At 43.0% G+C, this 21,761-nt stretch overlaps 1 protein-coding gene across 5 annotated transcripts; it reads right to left on the bottom strand.

Annotated features, from left to right (window-relative positions):
• Positions 1 to 8,911: 8,911 nt before the first annotated feature.
• Positions 8,912 to 19,572, bottom strand: LOC106581325 (heterogeneous nuclear ribonucleoprotein R). Of its 5 annotated transcripts, XM_014163308.3 has the most exons (12): positions 19,348 to 19,571; positions 18,176 to 18,342; positions 17,932 to 18,050; positions 17,676 to 17,783; positions 17,463 to 17,576; positions 17,078 to 17,254; positions 16,675 to 16,810; positions 16,364 to 16,569; positions 16,046 to 16,198; positions 15,859 to 15,968; positions 13,322 to 13,926; positions 8,912 to 12,566 (listed from the first exon to the last, which is right to left on the bottom strand). In XM_014163308.3, exons 1-11 carry the CDS (start codon positions 19,350 to 19,352, stop codon positions 13,323 to 13,325), a joined length of 1,899 nt encoding a protein of 632 aa, XP_014018783.1. In that variant the 5' UTR covers positions 19,353 to 19,571; the 3' UTR covers positions 8,912 to 12,566; position 13,322. The 5 variants fall into 5 exon arrangements, with proteins under 5 accessions (XP_014018783.1, XP_014018785.1, XP_082822853.1 ...); XM_014163310.3 differs by lacking the exon at positions 8,912 to 12,566 and having other exon boundaries at positions 12,921 to 13,926; positions 16,046 to 16,195; positions 19,348 to 19,572; XM_082966727.1 differs by lacking the exon at positions 8,912 to 12,566 and having other exon boundaries at positions 12,921 to 13,926.
• Between the last annotated feature and the right edge of the window lie 2,189 nt (positions 19,573 to 21,761).

The raw sequence follows: 21,761 nt of genomic DNA on the forward strand, positions 1-21,761 counted from the left end.
CCTGACCAAATTCACATAGAAATGGGAGTTATAGATCTTTCATTCCAGTTGAAAGCAAGTCTAAGAAGTGGTAGATCTGTTCTGTTTCCTTTTTGTGTTCAAACAGCTGAATATACAATATTTTTGGTTATAGAATGATATTTCAGTGGCTTAGATGGTACAATGATTCTCTACACAATGACTGCTTGTTTTGCCACAAACTGAAATTAGGTGAACTATTAGAATTTTAGCAACCAGGAAATGGTGTAGTGATTTCTCCATAGTGCATCTTTAAGTAAATGTATTCCCTTAAATGCCATCAGCATGAAGTTCCTATTCTCAAACACCCCCTTAACCCCACTTGGCATTCTCAATACCAAAATGTCTAAAACGCTCAAATTGGTAAAATAATCATTTTCAAATTGAATTTTAATTATTTTTATTTTCATTGTTATGTTTAACTGAAGCCTTTTCATAAGGGGAGCAATGTAAAAAAAAAATATATATATATATATTAGAAATTGATTTGTTTTAACTTTTTTGGACTATGAAACTGTTAATGATGATTTTGTGGTAAAATACATATCTGATTAAAAAAACATAATTATGAAATAGATATGTACAGATCCTAATCTCAGTGATCCAAGAGGAAATCTCATGAAAAATGACATGAGAATAAAGCGAGACCTAAGACAACATAGCAAGGCAGCAACACATAACAGCATGGTAGCAGCACAAAACATGGTACAGCACAAAGGGCAAGAAGCTAGAGACAACAATACATCATGCAAAGCAGCCACAACTGTCAGTAAGCGTGTCCTTGATTGAGTCTTTGAATTAAGAGGTTGAGATAAAACTGTCCAGTTCAAGTGTTTGTTTCAGCTCGGGATATGCTCTCCACTGGTGCCAATAACATAGGCTATACTGTTCTCTCAATTAAGTAGAGCATTTTTATAACTAAAGTATTTTCATTGTCTTTTTACAGCAATAGTTTGGAAAGCAAATGTATGTTTTCCCGCAATTGTGTTTGAAAATATTGCAATAGGGGTGGCAGGTAGCCTTGTGGTTGGACTAGTCACCGAAAGGTTGCTAGATCAAATCCCCGACTGGACAAGGTAAAAAATCTGTCGTTCTGCCCCTGAACAAGGCAGTTATCCCACTGTTCCTAGGCGATCATTGTAAATGAGAATTTGTTCTTAACTGACTTGACTAGTTAAATAAAAGTATGCCTCGCTGGGCCTCCACTTTTCACTGACAGTCGCAACTCAACAATCTATTTGGTAATTTCAGCATGCGCTGCCCAAATTCGCCCTTCTGATTTGTAGACAATGCGATTTAAAACAATCCACAGCTTATTCTTTTCCCAAAAAACGAATGATCCTCTGTGGCCAAATCATGCTTTCTGGTGTAGTAGCCTATTTTGAATGATTTTAATTTATTTCTGTATAGAAGGGGGAGTCTATGAATATTACCCATAATTCTGTAAAAAAAATTCCTAAGGCTAAATCAATGCAATCTAACAATGGAATGTTGTTCAGCTTTGGAGTCTGCTCTTGGCTCAACCTCATCACACCTGAGAGAGCTGGACCTGAGTGGCAGTGATTTACAAGATTCGGGTGTGAAACTGCTCTCTGCAGGACCACAGAAATTGGAGACTTTGAGGTATGTGTTTTTCTTTTTTTTTTTCCAGAACGAGAAGTGTGTTCAGTAGTAAAGAAAAGCTAGATACCTCGACCTCTTATGGAATGATTGACTAAAGCATGAAACGCATCGTGCTCTCACTGCCGATAGGTACTTATCACAGTGGGAGGCCGGTCCTTTTCTCTTGCTAGAACAAAAGCGGTAACTGCAGCATGCCGACCCGGTAGCGGCGAACCAACGGCAATGCTCGTCAGTGGCCAGCAACGTGACGTTGAGCCAATCAGAGAGCATGAACCCCCACGCGGGGGAGCCAACAAACAGGAAAGAAATGGGTAATTTTCTCGTGGAGGTCGACGAGAGTGAGGGAGTTTTTTATTGTATTTATTTATTTGTAATAATGACAATTACAACAATACTGAATGTACACTTTTGTATTTTAAGTTAATATATTACATAAATAAAATCAATTTAGTCTCAAATAAATTATGAAACGTGTTAAATTTGGTTTCAATTATGCAAAAACAAAGTGTTGGAGAAGAAAGTAAAAGTGCAATATGTGCCATGTAAAAAAGCTAATGTTTAAGTTCCTTGCTCAGAACATGAGAACATATGAAAGCTGGTGGTTCCTTTTAACATGAGTCTTCAATATTCCCAGTTAATTCGTTTTAGGTTGTAGTTATTATAGGAATTATGACGTGTCGACTATTTCTCTATACCATTTGTATTTCATATACCTTTGACTATTGGATGTTCTTATAGGCACTATAGCATTGCCAGCCTAATGTCGGGAGTCAATAGGCGTGAAGTCATAAACAGCGCTGTGCTTCAAGCATTGCTAAGAGCTGCTGGCAAACGCCGTCAAGTGCTGTTTGAATTAATGCTTACGAGCCTGCTGCTGCCTACCACCGCTCAGTCAGACTGCTCTATCAAATCATAGACTTAATTATAATATAATAAACACAGAGAAATACGAGCCTTTGGTCATTAATATGGCCAAATCCGGAAACTAACATTTCTAAAACAAAACGTTTATTCTTTCAGTGAAATACGGAACTGTTCTGTATTTTATCTAACGGGTGGCAACCCTAAGTCTAAATATTCCTGTTACATTGCACAACCTTCAATGTCATAATTATGTAAAATTCTGGCAAATTTAATTAGTCTTTGTTAGGAAATGGTCTTCACACAGTTCGCAACAAGCCAGGCGGCCCAAACTGCTGCATATACCCTGACTCTGCTTGCACTGAACGCAAGAGAAGTGACAATTTTCCTATTTTGCCTGCTAACATGAATTTCTTAACTAAATATGCAGGTTTAAAAATATATACTTGTGTGTATTGATTTATAATAAAGGCATTGATGTTATTGGTTAGGCACAGGGTGCTTTTTTTTGTGAATGTGCTTTTGTTAAATCACCCGTTTGGCGAAATTGAAGTAGGCTGTGATTCGATGATAAATTAACAGGCAACGCATTGATTATATGTAACGCAGGATTGCAACGATTATGTGAAGATTGTTTTTTTTACAAGTTTAATGCTAGCTAGCAACTTACCTTGGCTCCTTTGCTGCACTCGCGTAACAGGTGAACAGCCTGCCATGCAGTCTCCTCGTGGATTGCAATGTAATTGGCCATAATCAGCGTCGAAAAATGCCGATTACCGATTGTTATAAAAATTGGAAATCGGCCCTAATTAATCGGTCGACCTCTAGTCCATGTCCCTACAAACTGAGGCGAAAAGGCCTTGTGGGTGTGTTTTGTGGTCATTTGTCTAGACATTTTTGCTAGACCTGTCAACTCTGCCTTCCCTTCACATTTGTCACTGTCAATCGTGAATGATAATTCTTCAAGTTTTACTGATGAAACATCCATGCAGCATCTGCATACCAACCATTTGACTTCAATCAGTTTATTGGGATATGCATTTAGATTTTCTTGAGTTATACAGAGTTGTTTCAAAGTTGCCTAGTGTTTTTGAATGATGTACAGGGACCACATTTTTGAGCAAATGGTGTTTACAAGCCATAGCATAGTTTACCTGTGTATTTTGCATAGTGGCGCACAATGTTGAGTTTCGGCCACATGGGAGAAATGTGTTTTTTTGTCTTACAGTAACATACAGTAATACTATAATCAGTTATGATTGTGATCTTGTGATCTACTCTCTCCTCTTCCATCCTATCATCTCTTCCCTCTGCTCAAACCTTCTCCAACCTATCTCCTGATTCTGCCTCCTCAACCCTCCTCTCCTCCCTTTCTGCATCCTTTGATTTTCTCTGTCCCCTATCCTCCAGGCCGGCTCGGTCCTCCCCTCCTGCTCCGTGGCTCGACGACTCACTACGAGCTCACAGAACAGGGCTCCGGGCAGCCGAGCGGAAATGGAGGAAAACTCGCCTCCCTGCGGACCTGGCATCCTTTCACTCCCTCCTCTCTACATTCTCCTCTTCTGTCTCTGCTGCTAAAGCCACTTTCTACCACTCTAAATTCCAAGCATCTGCCTCTAACCCTAGGAAGCTCTTTGCTACCTTCTCCTCCCTCCTGAATCCTCCTCCCCCTCCCCCCTCCTCCCTCTCTGCGGATGACATCGTCAACCATTTTGAAAAGAAGGTTGACGATATCCGATCCTCGTTTGCTAAGTCAAACGACACCGCTGGTCCTGCTCACACTGCCCTACCCTGTGCTTTGACCTCTTTCTCCCCTCTCTCTCCAGATGAAATCTCGCGTCTTGTGACGGCCGGCCGCCCAACAACCTGCCCACTTGACCCTATCCCCTCCTCTCTTCTCCAGACCATTTCCGGAGACCTTCTCCCCTTCCTCACCTCGCTCATCAACTCATCCTTGACCGCTGGCTACGTCCCTTCCGTCTTCAAGAGAGCGAGAGTTGCACCCCTTGTGAAAAAACCTACACTCGATCCCTCCGATGTCAACAACTACAGACCAGTATCCCTTCTTTCTTTTCTCTCCAAAACTCTTGAACGTGCTGTCCTTGGCCAGCTCTCCTGCTATCTCTCTCAGAATGACCTTCTTGATCCTAATCAGTCAGGTTTCAAGACTGGGCATTCAACTGAGACTGCTCTTCTCTGTGTCACGGAGGCTCTCCGCACTGCTAAAGCTAACTGTCTCTCCTCTGCTCTCATCCTTCTAGACCTATCTGCTGCCTTTGATACTGTGAACCATCAGATCCTCCTCTCCACCCTCTCCGAGTTGGGCATCTCCGGCGCGGCCCACGCTTGGATTGCGTCCTACCTGACAGGTCGCTCCTACCAGGTGGCGTGGCGAGAATCTGTCTCCGCACCATGCGCTCTCACCACTGGTGTCCCCCAGGGCTCTGTTCTAGGCCCTCTCCTATTCTCGCTATACACCAAGTTACTTGGCTCTGTCATATCCTCACATGGTCTCTCCTATCATTGCTATGCAGACGACACACAATTAATCTTCTCCTTTCCCCCTTCTGATAACCAGGCGGCGAATCGCATCTCTGCATGTCTGTCAGACATATCAGTGTGGATGACGGATCACCACCTCAAGCTGAACCTCGGCAAGACGGAGCTGCTCTTCCTCCCGGGGAAGGACTGCCCGTTCCATGATCTCGCCATCACGGTTGACAACTCCCTTGTGTCCTCCTCCCAGAGTGCTAAGAACCTTGGCGTGATCCTGGACAACACCCTGTCGTTCTCCACTAACATCAAGGCGGTGACCCGATCCTGTAGGTTCATGCTCTACAACATTCGCAGAGTACGACCCTGCCTCACACAGGAAGCGGCGCAGGTCCTAATCCAGGCACTTGTCATCTCCCGTCTGGATTACTGCAACTCGCTGTTGGCTGGGCTCCCTGCCTGTGCCATTAAACCCCTACAACTCATCCAGAACGCCGCAGCCCGTCTGGTGTTCAACCTTCCCAAGTTCTCTCACGTCACCCCGCTCCTCCGCTCTCTCCACTGGCTTCCAGTTGAAGCTCGCATCCGCTACAAGACCATGGTGATTGCCTACGGAGCTGTGAAGGGAACGGCACCTCCATACCTTCAGGCTCTGATCAGGCCCTACACCCAAACAAGGGCACTGCGTTCATCCACCTTTGGCCTGCTGGCCCCCCTACCTCTGAGGAAGCACAGTTCCCGCTCAGCCCAGTCAAAACTGTTCGCTGCTCTGGCACCCCAATGGTGGAACAAGCTCCCTCACGACGCCAGGACAGCGGAGTCAATCACTACCTTCCGGAGACACCTGAAACCCCACCTCTTTAAGGAATACATAGATTTAGATGCACTATTGTAAAGTGGTTGTTCCACTGGATATCATAAGGTGAATGCACCAATTTGTAAGTCGCTCTGGATAAGAGCGTCTGCTAAATGACTTAAATGTAATGTAAATGTAATCTTGCAGACATCGATTCAGCTTTGATCTAACCATTCACCAGAGTAGTAGAGCAGAGAATGAGCGTAAAGTACAGCATAAACAGAAGCTCCGAATGTGATCCGCACATGCGCCGACGTTTCGTGATCTTTAGCCTGGAGAAAAATATCTGAAAAGTCGGATAAGCAGCCACTCTTTTAAGGACACTGCCTTAACACCTGAAATGACAGGCTGCATTTACACAGGCAACCAAATTCAGATCTTGTGACAATAATTGGGCAAAAGATCAGAATTGGGCTGCCTGTGTAAACCCAGCCTTAGTACTGGTTCTTACCTTATCAACCACGCCAACGAGACCAATCATAATGCAGGAAGTTGTACACATGACATTCGGACGGGCTGGTCACAACAAAAAGGCAGATTTTTACACCATCAGACAGCGTTCTACAAAGTACGTTTTACGCTCGTGGATTTCTTTTCCTCTGCTACTACTAAGTAACTGGCATTGGTGCTCGTTGCAGGTAGACATTTTAAAGGTTTAACCTTTTAACTACAACTTAAACAATCTCACAAATATTGTGGTATTTAATATTTTCAAGATTTCTCTGAACTCTTCCTGCAGGATGTCATCCTGTGGCATCACAGAGGGAGGCTGTGCTTATTTGGCTTCAGCTCTATGTTCAAACCTCTTGTACCTGAGAACCCTAGTACTCTGTGACAACCTGCACAATTCAGGAGTGAAGCTGCTCTCTGCTGGACTGGGGAATAAACATTGTGAACTGGAGACACTGAGGTAGTTATACATTTCACTTAATAGATTATGAAAGTCATACACAGGCCATTTCATTAGACAGCCTATTTCATGAATTATCCATTTACATATGTGAAATGAGTAGGTAGAAGTCTGCTTTTAAAATAGTGATGTCTTCCTTTTGCAGGCTTTCTGGCTGTCTTGTCTCAATGGAAGGATGTGCTTCTCTGGCTTCAGCTCTGAGATAAACACCTCACACCTGCGAGAGCTGGATCTGAGCTACAATCACCCAGGAGACAGAGGAGTGAGACTGCTCTCTGATGTACTGGGCGATCCACTCTTCATACTAAAGTAAATCAGGTAACTTGAAAGTGCTCCTTAGTCCAAAACTAGGCTTAATCTGTGTCTGAGAAACCATTCAGTGCCAGTTTCACTGAGTTACAACCAGTCTTGTTTCTGTCACTAAATCACTGTTCGTCTGCTTCTCTTAGTGTGGAACACAATGAAGAGTGCTACTTAAAACCAGGCCTGAAGAAGTGTATGTTTTTCATCGTTAACTTCACTAGTCTCCTAAATGCATAAATTAATCTTGGCATGTGTACTGATTCCTAACCTCTATTTATTGCAGATGTCTGTGCGCTCACACTGGACCCTAACACAGCACACAAAAAGTTCTCTCTGTCTAACAACGGAAGAACTGTGACATGGGAGGATGATGATCATCCATGTTTGCCTCAAACAGAGAGATTTAATGACTGTCCTCAGGTGCTGTGTGGAGAGGGTCTGACTGGGTGCTGTTATGGGGAGGCAGAGTGTAGTGGGAAAGGGTTTCATGTAGGTGTTGCATATAAACACATGAGCAGGGTTGGAAAAGGGCATAACTGTTTGCTTGGTTACAATGACAAATCCTGGAGCCTAAGACTCCTCAAACATGGTTTCCTCAAACTCTCCGTCTGGCACAAAAATGAGCACACGGTCATACATGCCCCCTCTTCCAGCACTGACAGAGTTGGGGTGTATCTGAACTCCTCACAAGGCATTCTGTCCTTCTACCTAGTCTACTCTGACCTACCTCCACACATTCCAGTCCACCTTCACTGAACCACTATCCAGCATTTTCAGTCAATGACTATTCATCAGTGTCCCTGTGTTAGGTCTTAAATTGGCGTAGAGAAAAGGAGGATTATGTTGAATGTTTACTAATAAACTGCTGTCCTTCTGAGTCCAAGATAGAGATAGTCTAGACCATATCCAGTCTAGACCATATCCAGTTGACCAATACATGAAAATACTCAATTCATATTATCCATAATTGTTTGAACTCTTTCCCCCCAGTACATTGCAAAATTACAAACATTTCAACGTTTCGAAAGAACCTGGATTCCCGATCTGAGGTCCTACTGTATACGAACTGTATACTTATTCAATATAGGGGTTGAAAGTTTGACCTGTTCTGTATGATATGTTGTTGCGTTCAGATACAAGGGGAGCTTTGTTTCTGTACATTGTTCTCAGGGTCCGGTGTGTTTTTATTTTTGAATAATAGAAATACATTTTATCAAACTATTACATGTACTATATGTATGATTGTGGTCTTATGTGTTAATATGTATTATAAGAAATGTTCAAATATTTTTTTATATGAAGGATTTCTTAAACTCTTAACACCAACATGTTTTATACTTTCATCCCACCAATCCATCCACACTCTCTACCCTGAAGGGTGGACCATTAGGAATACACACTCACCCACAGGGGAGGAGAGAGAGAGAGCGAGAAAGGAAGAAGAGTGTCAGGCTGTGCTCATAAGATCTTTTCAGAGCTGATCTAACTGGTCAAAAGACCAATTTAGTGAGAAAAAAATATCAGAATTAGGCTGCCTGTCTGAACGCTGCCTAAGATGTACACTAAACATCACACACAGAGATAGAAGCCGACATATGAAGTCAGCCATGCTTGACTTAAACCGCACCATCTGTCTCCCTCCACATTTTAATGAGACACCCGGAAGAGAGGGGAGATCAGGGAAGGGGCTGGATTCATTCAAACAGACATCTTGTTAGACTACAGTGCTTCTCCAAGGTAATGGTCTGCTGGGTATTTTTGCCACATAGAGGAAGGAAGCGGACCTATCCCCATAACACCCTTTGAGGGGAGGACGATACACAGACAAGAGAAAACAAAGACATTCCTGGCCTTTTGTATCCGTTTTATTTCTTGGTTGGTTTGGCAATCGTGCTCTAGATGAGAACCTAGATTTACCAAGGAGTGTACACACTGCACCCTGAATTTGAAGGTACAATATTTGCAGACTAAGCCTTCAGGATGTTGAGAGGTAAAAACGTATCTTCTGGCACCCTCTACTGACCACTACACACTGACATCTGGCTGGGGACAACAACTCAAGACAGGACTCACTCATTTAAAGTCATGTTGACTTTTTTACTGATAAATCACATGTTCAGAGTAAAAGCAGCCATGTTGTGGTATTGTCAGTGCTATTCGGGATCCTTGACGTCCCTACCCTAACAATAATCCTTACCTAAACCATCTGAAATTTCCACTTCAATGAGGTTGGGATGTCCCAAGGATCCCAGATTGCATGTGGGTACTACAGCAGTCCATGCTAATGATGTAGCCTCCTTTATGCAGATCTGCATGTTTTATAGTAGAGTATCATGGTCTCATTAAAACAAGGAAAAGATAATTATATAAGAATTACATTATTGTATATGAACATATCAAAGTATCACACGATGTAGAAACAAAGACAGGCACTCACCACCAGATCAGATTGATAGGTCCAGTTTAGTAGCCCAGTACTGAGAGGTTTGAAGTGATAACTCACAATCACCAGACAGTCATTGGAGTGCTATTAGACCACAGCTTCTGCAGCTAGCTAGGCTATACCACATCACATGGATTAGATTAACCTCCAGGTCAAATTACCTGGCTTTAGGCTTTGATATTATACAGATGTAGTAGTTTCCCATTAATTTGTGCTCAAAACTGTGAAAAGATGTTGCCTTTTAATGCTGAACAAAAATATAAACAATTTGTACACGTGCTGAAATAAGACTCCAGAAACGTTCCATACGCACAAAAAGCTCATTTTGCTCATATTTCGTGCACAAATTCGTTTACAACCCTGTTAGTGAGCATTTCTCCTTTGCCATGGTAATTCTTTCACCATATCAAGAAGCTGATTAAACAGCACGCTCATTACACAGGTGTACCTTGTGCTGGGGACAATAAAAGGCCACTCTTAAATGTGTAGTTTTGTTACACGACACAATGCCAGATTTGTCAAGTTTCGAGGGAGCGTGCAATTGGCATGCTGACTGCCGGAATGTCGAACCGAGCTGTTGCCAGAGAATTTAAAGTTAATTTCTCTACCATAAGCCCCCTTCAACATCATTTTAGAGAATTTGGCAGTACATCTAACCGGCCTCACAACCACAGACCACATATAACCACGCCAACCCAGGACCTCCACATCTGGCTTCTTCACCTGCGGGACCGTCTGAGGGGGTGCTCAGGAGTATTTCTGTCTGTAAGAAAGACCTTTTGTGGAGAAAAAAATCATGTTGATTGGCTGGGCCTGGCTTCCCAGTGGGTGGACCTACAGTTGAAGTCGGAAGTTTACATACACCTTAGCCAAACACATTTAAACTCAGTATTTCACAATTCCTGACATTTAATCCTAGTAGAAATTCCCTGTCTTAGGATCACCATTTTATTTTAAGAATGCTTTTTTATGGCGGTTTTGGAGCAGTGGCTTCTTCCTTGCTGAGCAGCCTTTCAGGTTATGTCGATATAGGACTCGTTTTACTGTGGATATAGATACTTTTGTACCTGTTTCCTCCAGCATCTTCACAAGGTCCTTTGCTGATGTTCTGGGATTGATTTGCACTTTTCGCACCAAAGTACGTTCATCTCTAGGAGACAGAACGTGTCTCCTTCCTGAGCGGTATGACGGCTGCGTGGTCCCATGGTGTTTATACTTGGGTACTATTGTTTGTACAGATGAACGTGGTTTGGAAATTGCTCCCAAGGATTGCTCCCAAGGATGAACCAGATTTGTGGAGGTCTACAATTTATTTTGCTGTGGTCTTGGCTGATTTCCCCATGATGTCAAGCAAAGAGGCACTGAGTTTGAAGGTAGGCCTTGAAATACATCCACAGGTACACCTCCAATTGACTCAAATGATGTCAATTAGCCTATCAGAAGCTACTAAAGCAATGACATTTTCTGGGAATTTTCCAAGCTGTTTAAAGGCACAGTCAACTTAGAGTATGTACACTTCTGACCCACTGGAATTGTGATACGGTGAATTATAAGCGAAATAGTCTGTAAACAATTGTTGGAAAAATTACTTGTGTCATGCACAAAGTAGATGTCCTAACTGATTTGCCAAAACTATACTTTGTTAACAAGAAATTTGTGGAGTTGTTGAAAAACGAATTTAATGACTCCAACCTAAGTGTATATAAACTTTCGATTTCAACTGTATGCCCTGCCAGGCCCACCTATGGCTGTGCCCCTTCCCAGTCATCTGAAGTCCATAGATTAGGGCCTAATGAATTTATTTAAATTTACTGATTTCCTTCTATGAACTGTAACTCAGTCAAATATTTGATATTGTTGCATTTATATTTTTGTTCAGTGTACAATGCCACTTAAAATTGGAGTGCACATCTAGGCTGTGTCCATATTGTGAGGGGAAGTCCTTTACATTGGATTGAAAAATGGATTGACTTTGCATAGGACCTTCACTGTGTGAAAAGATAGCCTTTTTACCATGTCACTTAAAAGTAACGACTATATGTATGGACTAGTACTAAATAGGAAGGTAGCCATACTATGTGTCCTTAGTGTGAGGGGAAGTCTAAGTAACTATGTCACTGAGGATTCATTTATTTGGATAGGACCTTCGTTGACAGGGGTCCCGAGTGAAGGGATAGACTGACAACTAGCCACGCTGAATTGGTTTTACAGAAATGTAATGCCTAGTGTCCTAACATAATTAAAAAGTACACTTGTTAATATGAATTTTTACGAAATAGACAGTTGACTTTGTGGATGTGGTAACCGTTTATCCGCAAACATGCTTGAAAAATCCCCGCACCAGTTCTTACACCGCCGTCGCCCAATCCTGATTCGTCCCACTTAAATCAATGACGAAAACCCAAAACCAGGAACTACTGCTGCTCGTAATCACATAATTCTATATGAGCCTTGACAGATTCTCTCCATTTCATCTGTCCTCAAGAGATTAGTCTAGAGAGACTAGTATCAAAGTCGGCTTCTGTCAAGGAAGTTGGCCTACACTTTGTAAGCCGGGCCCCTTCATGGGAAATTTTGTTGTTGTCTTCCATGGAAAAAAGACCAGAAATATGCAGTGGAGCTTGGATCACTGGTGATTTTACCTGACATGTCACAAAAATCTTTATCCTAATAGTTGACGAGAAAACATTGAATGGCATATGCAAGGCAAGCAAATTGACTTGGCAAAGGCAATGAGATTGCAGTATAAAGCCTACTCTGTAATTAGCATAATAATCAAATAAACAATCAAATGACCATTAAAATCCATTAGTTTAAACTAGACTTGTTTGCATGGGCTGCGTCTCAATCCACCGCATCGGCAGTGGAAGGTGGCACAGAGCTACAGCAGTGTTTGTCAGACCAGGAGACATCTTGGAAATCGGTCTTCTCACAAAATAATCTGTAGATTCAGCACGGTTTGGGCTAGAAACTACTAGTAATAGCTCAACCTTTTGTAAGGAACAAAGTTCAGGGTGAGTTTGTTTCTCACTCAAGCGCTGCTGCTCTCACCTCACCACCTGTGTAAATTGGAATAGAAGGACAAAACAAACTAAATGGTGATGTCATTGAACCAAAGGTGTTTGCCCTTAGCATTTCTCTATGGAAAGACTGCAAAATGACTCCTCTCAAAAAGTCGAGGAGTCTGAAAACTCTCCGGATGCACTGTAAGAGGGAGGCATTTCCTGGAAAAGAAAAAGGGTTAAAAAAAATACAAATATTCAGTCACTCATATTGTTTGTTCGCTCTGCCGTGGAGTCTTTTGGTATTCTACAATTTCATTTGGTCTCTTGATTTATTCCTTGAGCAAAAAGTATCGAAAGTGTTCCAAATGTGATATTTTAGGTAAGGTGAGGAATAGACTGGCAATTGAATGACGCTCAACTGAGTTTAATTGAAAAGTAAAAGTTATAAATACAAAAACAGAGAACAAACTGCTATGGCTTCCCAAAGAAAACATAGGAAGGTATAATATACATTTTAAAAAATGTATCTACCTCTAGAAAAATGCTAGACATACACTTATAGGTATAAGTGATGCGTGTTAAAACATACGTCCCATGTAACGACAAGAAATTATTTAGCAAAATGGTTACATTCACATTTCCAGCCCAAAATGCAATTCCAGCCAATTCATAATTTTTTCGTAAGGGATGAAGATTAAGAAGACATTAAAAAATTGCAATTATAATTTTTTGGGGGCCAAATACCTTTTTCATGTGTCTACTTTCACCAATGCCCATAATAACCCTGTGAAACTCCAGGGTGTCATTACCTTAACCATAGTTATCAGAATAGTCGCCACCTTGCTGCTGGGTGATGAGCTGGGACCCCCAGTTCTGCTTGTTGGTCTGCCGGCGCTTTGAGTCAGGCTGGTTGAAGACGTCTGCCTTCCTCTTCCCGCCCACATTGCCCCCACGGTTCCCCCTGGCTCCTCGGGTACTGTGGGCCCTCTGTGGCTGGAAGAGTCCCCCACGGCCACCTCCTCTGCCACGCCTGGGCCCTCTGATGGGTGGCCCCCTCTGTGCATAGCCCCCTCGGCCCTGTCTGGGTGGTGTTCCACGGGCCCTAGGAGGGGGCGGGCCACCCCTGCTGCCACGGCCTGTCTCGCTGTACACGTCCTCGTAACCGTAGTAGGGGTCCTCGTAACCGTAGTAGGGGTCCTCGTAACCCCTGCAGGGGTCCTCGTAACCGTAGTAGGGGTCCTCGTAACCGTAGTAGGGGTCCTCGTAACCCCTGCAGGGGTCATGATAGTCATAGCCGTAGTGGTCATCGTAGCTGTGGTAGTCTGGAGGGTAGGCGGCGTAGCCCCCGCGGCGACCACGGCCTCTATCTGGTGGAGGCATGCGTGGCGGTGGCTGGTTATAATCGTCATTCCTGCTGAAAAACATAACTTTCAATGTAATCCCATGATGGGAGATTTTTTTATTTATTTTTATTTCACCTTTATTTAACCAGGTAGGCTAGTTGAGAACAAGTTCCATTTACAATTGCGACCTGGCCAAGATAAAGAAAAGCAGTTCGACAACATACAACAACACAGAGTTACACATGGAATAAAACAAACATAGTCAATAATACAGTAGAAAAATAAGTCTATATACAATGTGAGCAAATTGTGAGCAAAATACAATGTGAGCAAAAAAATAAATAAGATCTACTAAATCAGATATACAGTGGGCTCCAAAATTACTGGCAGCCCTGACTGGCAATGCACAAACAATACTTAAAAAATATAAACAATATAATTATAGAGATAAACTCAAAATACCAACGTGAAAAATACTGTACTTTATTAATGTTTCAATGGAACCAACCAAAATCATACAATTATTTAATACAAAATACATTTAACCAATATCAAGGTTTCATAATTATTATTTAGTACTTAGTGCCACCACCTCTGACAAGGATAACAGCATGGAGTCTTTTCCTGTAATGTTTGACAAGGTTAAGGAACACATTTGGAGGGATTTTGGACCATTCCTCTATGCAGATCCTTTCAACAAGATCCTTCACATTCTTGGGTTTGTGCTTATCAACTGCCCTCTTCCACTCAGCCCACAGGTTTTCGATTGGATTGAGGTCCGGAGACTGAGATGGCCATGCCAGAACATTGATTTTGTTGTCACAGAACCAGTTCTGTGTGGATCTTGAGGTATGTTTTGGGTCATTGTCTTGTTGGAAAGTCCACATACGGCCAAGTCCCAGCCTTCTGGCAGAGGCAACCAGATTGTCAGCCAAAATTGCCTGATACTTGGTAGAATTCATTATGCCATCAATCTTAACCAGTGCCCCTGGACCACTGGAATTAAAACAGCCCCAAAACATCACTGACCCCCCTCCATATTTCACCGTGGGTATGAGGTACCTCTCCTTGTATGCATCTCTGTTTCGACGCCAAAAATGCCGATGCTGTACCTGACCAAAACGTTCAATTTTGGTCTCATCTGACCAGAGCACCTTCTTCCAATCATAATTTAAATGAGGTCTGGCAAACTCCAAGCGCTTGCGTCTGTGTCTTGGGGTCAGAAAGGGCTTTCTTCTGGCAACCCTTCCAAAGAGCCTGTGGTTGTGGAGGTGGCGTCTGATGGTGCCTTTTGAAACCTGGTGACCCCAAGACGCCACCAAGGCCTGCAATTCTTTCACAGTGATTCTTGGGGATTTTGTTGCTTCTCTCACCATCCTCCTCCCTATCCTGGGGGGCAAAATGCATTTGCGTCCTCTACCCGAGAGGTTTTCAACTGTTCCATATCGTTGTAATTTTTAATAATTGCCCTGACAGTGCTCAGTGGTATATTCAATCGTTTGTGGATCTTCTTGTAGCCATTACCAAATTTATCAAGGTCTACGACCATCTGTCCCTTTTGAACTGCCAGTTCTTTTCTTTATGGTGTTGGATGACAAAGGGATATTGCATGTGTGTTACCTCATTTTTATACCATAGTGAAACAGGAAGTGATGTAATGGCTCAATATAGTTCCTTAAGACTTACATAAACTTAAATAAGTGGAATGTAATTTGTGGTTTCATTTTGGTAGAGGTTATTTACAATAATATTTAAGGGTGCCATTAATTGTGAAACCTTGATTTGGAGGACATTGATTTTTAATTAATTAAAACAATAAATTATTTTGGTTGGTTCCATTGAAACATTAATAAAGTACAGTATTTCTCACATGTTGGTATTTTGAGTTCATCTCTATAATTATATTTTTTATATTTGTTTAAGCATTGTTTGTGCATTGCCAGTGAGGGGTGCCAGTAATTTTAGAGCCTACTGTAAGTCAATCCCATTCTCTGTGGCCTCACCCTGGGTTTCTGGTGGTCTGGCGCTGAGTCTTCCGCGCCTTCTTCTTCTTTGCTATTCTTATTTCAATCGCCTCTCCCCCCAGCTCCTTTCCATTCATGTCTACCATTGCCTGAGAAATACAGAAAACATTTTGTCAGACATCCGAAGCATGGTAAAAACAATTTTTTTTTACTGAGGGTAACCCACCTTCACAGCGGCGTCCCTGTCCTCAAAGTGGACAAAGGCGTAGTCTTTGAGCTTATACACCCGCTCCAGTTTGCCAAAGGCAGAGAATGTCTTCACTAGTAGCTCCTCTGTGACTGAGGTGGCAAGCTTCCTGACAAACAAGACCTTCGCCTGCTGACTCACACGGACAAAGTTGAACTCCGTTTAGAGAAGTATAAATACAAGTTGAATAAAAGTCAGACGTGGAACACATAGGGGGTTGTTCATGTGTTGTTGAAAAACAAACAAGAGATGGGGGAGGAAGCGAGAAATGGACAGAGAAAGTGAGAGATGACTCACATTGGCCATGACATCCGTGTCGCGCTCAGTGACCGGGTTGGCCCACTCCACAGTGACCGGGTTCCCCCACACCATCACCTTGCCACTCATGAGACAGCGGCGGGCCTGGGCCGCAGACTTGTGGTCCTCGTACTCCAGGAAACAGAAGCCACGGTTCGTCTCCTTGTCATCCGGCTGGTGGTAGAGGATCACTTCCTGAAGCCCCTCTGGAGGAACAAGAATGAGAGTGACATAACTGATATCTGACCAATGATTACCCACAGAACATAAAACCAAGTAAACCAAATTGGGGTGTCTGCACTTTCACTGACCTGTGACTTTGCTGAAGTCATCCAATATGCTCTCTCTGGTCTTGTTCTTTGGGATTGATCCGACAAACAGGCGGTTGTTCGCTACAGATATGCACACGCCAAGGTGTTTCCTAGACCGGATTTCATAGTTGTCACACTGAAAACAAGAGTAAAGGAAAGATGGCTTTGTAGGGTTGATAAGGTAGCAGGAGGCTGGCTGACAACCGCTCCAAAATTAAATATGCATCACATCTTGGGCCGGTTTCGATACACAACCTGGCCCTAGACTAAAAAGCACACTCAATGAAGATACCCTATTGAAAGTGATTTTCAAAACCAGGACAAGGCTTAATCTGGGTCTGGGAAATCAGCCCTTTGGTTCTTAGAAGGTAAACTAAGACCATGTCTGACTGCAAGGACTTACAAGTTTCACCGCCTCAGCTGCTGCATCCTTGCTGCAGAAGTTGATGAAGGCGTAGCCCCGGTTCTGACCCGACAGGGGGTCCATCATTAACCTCAGATCCCAGATTGGGCCCGCCTTCTCAAACAGAGGCACCAGCTCATCTTCATACAGGTCTCTGGGGATCTTTCCCACAAACACCTAAAGGCAGAAAACAGCCTGAATGAGGGTTCCAGTGTGATTGGGGAAGAATGCTGTGGTATTGCTATAAACTTCTCAATTGACATTCTTGGGGCCACAGACTTGCAAACTCATCTCTCTACTCTATATCAGTTAACAGATTTGCCGCGATGACCCTAAACCTTTCAAATACTGTTACTTGAAAATGGAGCATCTCCAGCAGCTTTACCTCAGTTCCAATCCCAGGCTGTGCTCCTTTAAACACTTCCTCTGGTGGGGGTCCTCCGTATTTCCTCTGTCCGGTGGTGACATCCAGGGTGTATCCTGTCCGCTCCAGCAGAGCCTGGGGAACACGTCGACAACAGCGTAAACACTACAGAACTACACACACACAGCAGGTTCTATTGACCCACTGAACGAACGTTCAAACAGCTGTATTTACCTTGATCTTGGACTCAGCAGGACCCTTAGAGGTTTCCTGTACTTTACTTCCTTGCTTTTCCCTCTGTCTGTATGTCTTCATAGCTGCACAAAGAAAAGCACTTTTGTTCTGGAAAGCAAACCACAGCAGAGTTGATTCATGTATTGGTGTTATGACCAGAGGAAAAATTATAGACCCCTCAATGTCAACTTCTTAGACTCTTTCTAATGCAATTATCTAAACTGACTTCTCTTTCATTCCAGTCCCACTAACTCACCTGGACATGGGTCAGGTCACTTTCTTTGAACTGCGACAGTACAGACAACGCTCCCACTTCATTGAACGCCCGCAGAGCATCGATGGCCCTCTCGTCTAGGTCAGCGTATGCCAGCAACCCTGTTGGTACAAGACAGATTTGTACTATTACAACCTGGCCTTTATCCACTTCATGCATTCTCGAGCAACAGCATGTTTCTTTGGAAAATAGATTAGACTCAGCCATTGTATGACGGATGCCCCACCAGTAGAGAATATTTTGTTGAGACTGTCTGCCACTTTCTGCGGCAGTCCGGCATCAAGTAGTGTCTGGTAGTTCTCTGTATGCTCGCCTTCGGCGGTGACTTCTATAGGCTCATTTTCCTCCATCACCGGAGCAGAACTACTGTTCAACTCGGCAGCAGCCATTCTCCTGAGAAAAAGGGGGAAAATAGGTAAGATAAAAACAGTATTTCAGTTTGACATTCTAATCTAAAACCCAAATATATTGTTTCAGCTGATTTTTACAGATGGACACTAGCAACTTGTAGGGAACATACATTTTCCCTTTTCTAACATGTATATTTGCAAATGCTGCCCTGCTGCAATAGTTGCTCCCATTTAGCTAAAACTTCTAAAGGACTGTAAAAAGTTAGCATGATGCTAAAGACCCTACCGTTACGCTTGTTTACGCTGCTGCTCAGTGTAAAGAAGCATAAAGGTAGAGTTGGTATCCTCTGGCAATCTAAAACGTTTCTCTCCGATGGCAACGTTGGCTAAATATGTAACTGCATCAGAAAAGCTAACCCATTCATTTCAATGCAGACAACCATGAGGTCAAATATAAAATACATGGAGACAAGTGAATCCTACGTTTATATTGGTGGCTAGCGAACTAGTCAAGCCAAAATTAAATCTGTGGTCAAGCAAACTAAAACGTTGAGTTGAAGCTAGCTTGGATGGCGGTGTGTATTTCTTAGTTAAGTCTCCGGCTAAGCCCCGTCCCACCCCTAACGTTAGCTACCTAGTTAAAGCTGACTGGATTGTCACAATTTTGAACTTTAACATCCAGCTAAATAATCGCTTTAACGTTAGAAATAACAATATTTAAAAAATATAAAACCTAGTATCAAGGTTCATACGCGTAGCTAAGCAAATAGCTAGCTACCAGTGCTAACGTTACCCAGCTAGTAACAGCCGAGGCCTTGTTAGGTTGCTGGACACCTTTTACAGAAATCAAATAAACCACCGGCCAAAGAAGGTGAACAATGAACAGTTAGCAAACGATTACCAATCTTTTCCAGGAAAATAACAATATCGTAAAATGTATTTTGCCGCAATTAACCAAAAGAGTTATCCAATATGGTAAATATGAATAATATGTTTCAGCAGAGCGGAAGTCGCGAAACGAGAGGGACCAAAGTATCATTTGCATTACTCCATTGATTTACTCTGCCGAAAATCTGTCCACGAAAAATGAGACTTCTTCTTCTGTGACTTCTAAAATGGCAGTTGGCAACCAAAAGCTGCATTACCGCCACAAACTGGACTGGAGTGTAAATCCATTACACTTTGTGAAACAAAATATGAAAGGGGAAAGAAAATCAGGGTAATCCGGGAACTCCGGCGCATATTCGCGACCACAGTTGCAGGATAACACCCTGCGTCCCGCTGCTGGCTTGCTTCTGAAGCTAAGCAGGGTTGGTCTGGGTCAGTCCCTGGATGGGAGACCAGATGCTGCTGGAAGTGGTGTTGGAGGGCTAGTAGGAGGCACTCTTCCCTCTGGTCTAAAAAATATCCCAATGCCCCAGGGCTGTGATTGGGGACACTGCCCAGTGTAGGGTGCCGTCTTTCAGATGGGATGTGAAACGGGTGTCCTGACTCTCTGAGGTCATTATAGATCCCATTGCACTTATCGTAAGAGTAGGGATGTTAACCCTGGTGTCCTGGCTAAATTCCCAATCTGGCCCTCATACCATCACGGCCACCTAATCATCCCCAGTTTACAATTGGCTCTTTCATCCCCCTCCTATCCCCTGAAACTATTCCCCAGGTATTTGCTGTAAATGAGAATGTGTTCTCAGTCAACTTACCTAGTAAAATAAATAAATATAACCTCAACTGGTATATGATATAATTTCTGTCTGCAAACACTTGATACATGCCCAAATCTTTTGCATTTATAACACTGGAGGGGATTGTGTGCAAAAGCTATTATAGGGTATATCATAAAGCCTAGTTTAACATGAGAAATGAGAGACAAATCAAATCAAATGTATTTGTCACATACACATGGTTAGCAGGTGTTAATGCAAGTGTAGCGAAATGCTTGTGCTTCTAGTTCCGACCATGCAGTAATATCTAACAAGTAATATAACCTAACAGTTTCATAACAACTACCTTATACACACAAGTGTAAAGGAATGAATATGAATACGTACATAAAAATATATAAATGAGTGATGGCCGAACGGCATAGGCAAGATGCAGTAGATGGAATAGAGTGCAGTATATACATATGAGATGAGCAATGCAGGGTATGAAAACATTATATGAAGGGACATTGTTTAAAGTGGCTAGTGATACATTACATCAAGATGGCAAGATGCAGTAGATGGTATAGCGTACAGTATATACATATGAGATGAGCAATATAGCATTATATATTGGGTATGCAATGCAGGGTATGAAAGCATTATATAAATTGGCCTTGTTTAAAGTGGCTAGTGATACATTTAATTACATCAGATGGCAAGATGCAGTACATTTACATTTTTATCATTTAGCAGACGCTCTTATCCAGAGCGACTTACAGTAGTGAATGCATACATTTCATAAATGTTTTCTCCGTACTGGTCCCCCCTGGGAATCGAACCCACAACCCTGGTGTTGCAAACACCATGCTCTACCAACTGAGCCACACGGGATAGCGTACAGTATATACATAAGAGATGAGTAATGTAGGGTAAGTAAACATATAATATAAAGTCGCTAGTGATAAATTGATTACATCAATTTTACCATTATTAAAGTGGGTGGAGTTGAGTCAGTATGTTGGCAGCAGCCACTCTATGTTAGTGATGGCTGTTTAACAGTCTGATGACCTAGAGATAGAAGCTGTTTTTCAGTCTCTCGGTCCCCGCTTTGATGCACCTGCACTGACCTCGCCTTCTGGATGTTAGCGGGGTGAACAGGCAGTGGCTCGGGTGGTTGTTGTCCTTGATTATCTTTTTGGCCTTCCTGTGACATCGGGTGGTGTAGGTGTCCTGGAGGGCAGGTAGTTTGTACCCGGTGATGCGTTGTGCAGACCTCACTACCCTCTGGAGAGCCCGACAGGATGCTCTCGATTGTGCATCTGTAAAAGTTTGTGAGTGTTTTTGGTGACAAGCCGAATTTCTTCAGCTTCCTGAGGTTGAAGAGGCGCTGCTGCGCCTTCTTCACCATGCTGTCTGTGTGGGTGGACCACTTCAGTTTGTCCGTGATGTGTACACCGAAGAACTTAAAACTTTCCACCCTCTCCACTACTGTCCCGTCAATGTGGATAGGGGGCTGCTCCCTCTGCTGTTTCCTGAAGTCCACGATCATCTCCTTTGTTTTGTTGACATTGAGTGTGAGGTTATTTTCCTGACACCACACTCCGAGGGCCCTCACCTCCTCCCTGTAGGCCGTCTCGTCATTGTTGGTAATCAAGCCTACCATTGTAATGTCGTCTGCAAACTTGATGATTGAGTTGGAGGCATGCATGGCCACGCAGTCATGGGTGAACAGGGAGTACAGTAGAGGGCTGTGAACGCACCCTTGTGGGGACCCGGTGTTGAGGATCAGTGGGGTGGAGATGTTGTTACCTATCCT

This window comes from Salmo salar, chromosome 20, assembly GCF_965601325.2.
Source record: "Salmo salar chromosome 20, fSalSal1, whole genome shotgun sequence".
Lineage (NCBI taxonomy): Eukaryota > Metazoa > Chordata > Actinopteri > Salmoniformes > Salmonidae > Salmo > Salmo salar.